Genomic DNA, 5,057 nt, shown 5'->3' with positions numbered 1-5,057 from the left:
CTGCTACCTGTTGGCAGCTCAGCGGCTGCTCAGCTCGGGCTGGACTCAAACCGCTGTTGCTCAGAGCTCAAACTCTTGAGCGAGCTCTTAACCAATGAGCCACTCAGCCAGCCCTTATAATTGCTTTTTATCTGATATTTTCTCAATCAACTGATTAACTCTAAAAGTATAACTCATGCTGTTTTCTTTAAAAAATTCTTTTAAAAGGGCCAACACAACAGATGGTTATGAAAAACGCTTCTGGTCCCAACATTCCATGAGTCTATATGATTACAGATTCATAATGAGGTGCTCCACTAGTAATTTATCATTAATTTACCAGCACCACTTAAATCTTTTTACGCCTAAATTTTTAACCTTATCTATATTGTTAACTGATCCATACTCAAATATAGAGATATAGGTTTAGATATGCACCTGGCATTGTCTCTCAATAAATACAGGTCTCTCCTTTGATTCATAATGGGTTTTTCTGCCTTTGTTTCTTCCTATTCCAAATGTCCAACTTTCTTTAAAAATAGCTCATTGCCTCTACATCAACTATGAAGTGGACTCCCCAAAAGGACATGGGTCCATCTGGNCACTTGTGACTTCCAGCTGCTGTACAGACTTACTGAACTGACTTCGTGCTGAGAATCCTGCAGGTGCTCCTGCAGCGGTGCCAGCTGAGCCTTCCCCGACTCCACACTCTCCTCCAGTTCTGCTGTCTCTTGCTGTAGGCGACTCAGCTCCTCCCTGGCTTTGGCCAGCTCTTCTTCATAAGTGGAGATCTGTGATTCTTGACTAGTTAATTCAGCTTTCAAGGATGAGATCTATAATATGGAGGTGAAAGAGAAGACGGGGATTGGAGAAAAAGATGTCATTAAAATGTCCATAATGCAATACATTTATTTGTTTAGTTTACTATTTTGGTGGATTTTTGATGTACATTTTTTATAGAAATGGGAAAGTCGGGATAAAATAGAGGGGAGTTGAAGGCACAGGTCCCATACTTATAACTAAAATTTGGAAAAGACATTAAATGCTTTATTTTCCCTAAAGGGGGCCTGTAATTTCTGGATGAACCATGGTCCATTTCCTTCATGTGCCCAAACTATTGATTCGATTGCCACCTAACAACAACAAGACGAAGCAGGAAAAGCCACTAAGGTACAGGTCCGCAGCAGTAAGGTCAGGCTTTACCAGCTGGGCCTCCTCAGCGCATTTCTTCCTGACTTCCTGGAGCTGCTCCTCCAGCTGGGCTTTCTGCTCGTCCAGTTCATCAAGGAGTTCTTGTACTTGCTGTTTCTGAGCCTGCAGTTTTTGCAGATTAGTATTCTCCCTCTGAACTTCATCTTGAAGATCCTGAAATACAAGAAAATTAACATATTTATTCTCTTTGGAGGCAGGGGAAGGTTAAGTTAACAGTTTTTAAGAGCCGATCTTAAGGGACCATAAAGCCTTGTTTTATTAAGTATGAGTATATTGCGTTGGTGGACTGAAGGACTCGTAGCTTTAAATACAATCTTTACTTGAGGACCTCTTCCTTAGACTCCAGATTTAGATATCTAATTTGCTTACTCAAGCCTGTCCCTGAATGTCTGATGGGCTTCTCTAATGTGTCAAAAACAGAATTGGCATTTCCCCCCAAAAAATCTGCCTTATCCTCAACCTTCCCCCTTGCAGTTTCTCTGGCTAAAAAAATACAGCTTCTTTGACACTTCTCCTTCTCTCCTATCTCATCCCCAATCTGTCAGCAAATCTTGTTGCTTCTTCCTTCAAAATATATTTAAAAACTGACCACTTCTTCCTTCAACCTTGGTCCAAGTCACTTTTATCTCTCCTGGATTGCTGCCTTCTAACTGGTTTCCTTGCTTCCTCCCATGCTCCCTTTCAGTTTATTTTCAGTACGGCAGCCACGTTAAGAACCTATGTCACTCCTCTATTCAAAACTCTACATTGACACCCCAGCTCGCTCACTGCAAGAACCAAAGTCCTTACAATGGCCCTACACTATCACATCTCCCAACATCACTTCCTACGGCTCTGTTCCTCGCTTGCTCTAGTTCAACCATGCTGGCCTCACAATTGTTCCTCAAACGTGCCAGATATGCTCTTCTCTGGATCTCTTACTGATTAAACTCTCTTCCTAGAAAGTTCTTCCCCCAGATCCACATGGTTCAAGCCCTCATCTCTTTTGAGTCTTTGCTCAACTGTTGCCTTTTCAGAGAGGCCTTCCTGAGCACCCTCACCACCACGTGCCTCCCACTCATATATAGCATATAATTTCATGTCCTTTCTGTAACAGCTTTATTGAGATAACTCACATACCATACATTTCACCCATTTAAAATGTACAATTCAATGGTTTTTAGTATATGTACAAAGTGGTGCAACCATCAACACCACAACAATTTTAGAACATTTTCATCACCCCCCCCCCTGAAAAAAAACCCTATACATTAGCAAGTCACTCCTATTTCCCTCTCGATCACCCAAAAATGGAATCATACAACATGTGGGGTTTTTCTGTGACTGGCTTCTTTGTGGCTTAGCATGTTTTCAAGGTTCATCTGTGTTGGCATAAAATAATTATTTTACACAACTTTATTAAGATATAATTTACATACCACAAAATTTTCCTACTTTAAGTATACAATTCATAAGTTTTAGTAAATCTATACAGTTGTGCAACCATCACCATAATCCAATTTTAAAACACTTGTAGCACCTAAAAAGTTCCCTCGCACCCTTTCAGTCAATCCTTGTTCCCATTTCAAGCCCCAGACAACCAATGATCTGCTTTCTATCGCTATGGTTTTGCCTTTTGTAGAAATGTCACATAAATGGAATCACATAATATGTATGTAGTCTATTGTATCTGGCTTCTTATACCCAGTACAATATTTTTGAGACTGGTCTGTGTTATTGCATGTATAAGTAGTTTGTCCCTTTTTATGGGTGAGCAGTATTCCATTGTATGAATATACATTTGATGGCCATTTAGATTGTTCCCAGTTTTTGGCTATTGTGAATAAGAGTGCATATAATTTATCTTCTTTATGATTTTTATCCTTCCACTAGAATGTAAGCTCCATGAGTCCATGAATATTTGTGAGTTTTGTTCACTGCTGTATTCCCAGTTCCCAGTATGCAAAGGTACTCCATATTAAGTGAATGATGAATGACATCATAAAGATATCAATTCTCCCCTAATTAATCTATACATTCCAATGAAAATCCTAACAAGGTTTTTCAAAGAACCCAATAAGCTGATTCTAAAACATATGTGGAAGAACAAGGGAAAAAATAGCATTATAAAATGTAAAATGACTTATCCTACCAGATATTATGAATTAGAAAGCTATAAAATAATTAGGACAGTTTGGTATTGATGCACGGATAGACAAATAGATCAAAGGAACAGAAAACAGCATTGTGACCCAAATCTAGGCATATACAGAAAAAAAAAGACATGAAGACATGACATTAAAATTGACTGGAAGAAAAGAGAACTATTCGGTCAGTGATGCTGGGCATACCATACAGCAAAAGCAAACAGAGCCTCTAATCACACCAAACAGAAAAATAAATTCTAGGTCTATTCCACACCCAAATGTGAAAGACAAACTTTAAAATGTATAGAAGAAAATACAGATCTCAATGTAGCAAAGAATTTCTTAAAACAAAAAAATATTAAACCATTTTGAAAATGCTCTATTTATTTACTCTTCCATGTGCCAGACTTTATGCTTAATGATAGACTACAGAGATTTTTTAAAAACACAGTGGGAAATCTCTGTACTTTCTGCTGTGAACCTAAAATTTTCTAAAAAATAGTCTATTAAAATAATACAAGGGAGACTTTGGGGGGCAGACAAAAGCAGCCTCTGCCATCATTACCACCATGATAAACTGCAGCCAAGATAAACTGATATGTATATCCTCTGACAATTGGGGTTCCTCATCTGAACCACAGAAGATCATGTGAATGACTACTTTGTCAATTCTCCCAAGAATGGCACATTACTAGTACCACTGTAAATGCACAGGAGAGAGGTTAATTTACTACATATAAATGATTCCATAGGGAATTAGGACATAGTTCTCCCCAGGAACCATAAGTAAGAAAGAAGAAGGGAACTGATAACTCTAAGGCATGTGTTGGCAAGGTGGGCAGAGATGTCAAAGAAGGTGAAGGAAATTGTATTAAAATACAAATTTAAATAACACTATCTTTTTTAATAACAGACTATTCAAAGGTCCCAATAATTATTCATCAGAATAAGAATCTAAGAACAATAGAAGAAAAACTTAATCAGAAGGTCTCTGAATTTACTGCACGTTATATACAAGATAGCATGGCATTATCATTATGACAGCAAACACTTTCAGTGCTTACAATGTGCTAGGTACTGTTCCAAGCTTTTTACATATATTAACTCATTTATAATCCACATAACAGATCTACAAGGTAGGTACAATTATATTCACATTTTACGGATGAGAAAACTGAGACACAGACAGGCAAGTAACTTGTACAAAGTTATAGTTAGCAAGCAACGGACTCAAACTTGGTTCTGACTCCAGAGTCTAAGCTCCTAACCACTATGCTATACACTGTCTGTAGACTAAATGTCTCACTCATGCGTGCCACCATTTTTCAAATACAGGCATACTTCGGAGATATTGCGAGTCGGCTCCGGACCACCACAATAAAGCGAGTATCAGAATAAAGAGAGTCGCACTAATTTTTTATTTCCCAATGTATATAAAAGTTATATTTATACTATAGTAGTCTATACTGTAGTCTATTAAGTGTGCAATAGCATTGTCTTTAAAAATGATGTACATACCTTAATTTAAAAATACTTTACTGCTAAAAATGCTAACTATCTATCGTCTGAGTTGTTGGAAAAATGACGCCAATAAACTTGCTCAACACAGGGTTGCTACAAACCTTCAATTCGTAAAACACGCACTGTCTCCAAAGTTCAGTAAAAGAAATATATCTGCATATGAGTATGTAGATGCTTCTGGGATTAAATAAAACATTGAACAATGATTTTTATAATTGC

General features: G+C 37.7%; 1 protein-coding gene across 1 annotated transcript in view; it reads right to left on the bottom strand.

Annotated features, from left to right (window-relative positions):
• EPS15 (epidermal growth factor receptor pathway substrate 15) overlaps nucleotides 1-5,057 on the bottom strand; it is a 130,753-nt gene that overhangs the window by 38,779 nt on the left and 86,917 nt on the right. The window contains exons 14-15 of the mRNA XM_019632320.1: nucleotides 1,183-1,344; nucleotides 615-812 (exon numbers count right to left, since the gene is read on the bottom strand). Coding sequence (XP_019487865.1) covers nucleotides 615-812; nucleotides 1,183-1,344 — 360 coding nt within the window. The remainder of the gene's footprint in view (nucleotides 1-614; nucleotides 813-1,182; nucleotides 1,345-5,057) is intronic.

Source organism: Hipposideros armiger, unplaced genomic scaffold (genome assembly GCF_001890085.2).
Source record: "Hipposideros armiger isolate ML-2016 unplaced genomic scaffold, ASM189008v1 scaffold_1120, whole genome shotgun sequence".
Taxonomy (NCBI): domain Eukaryota; kingdom Metazoa; phylum Chordata; class Mammalia; order Chiroptera; family Hipposideridae; genus Hipposideros; species Hipposideros armiger.
This window is presented reverse-complemented; position numbering and strand designations above follow the sequence as displayed.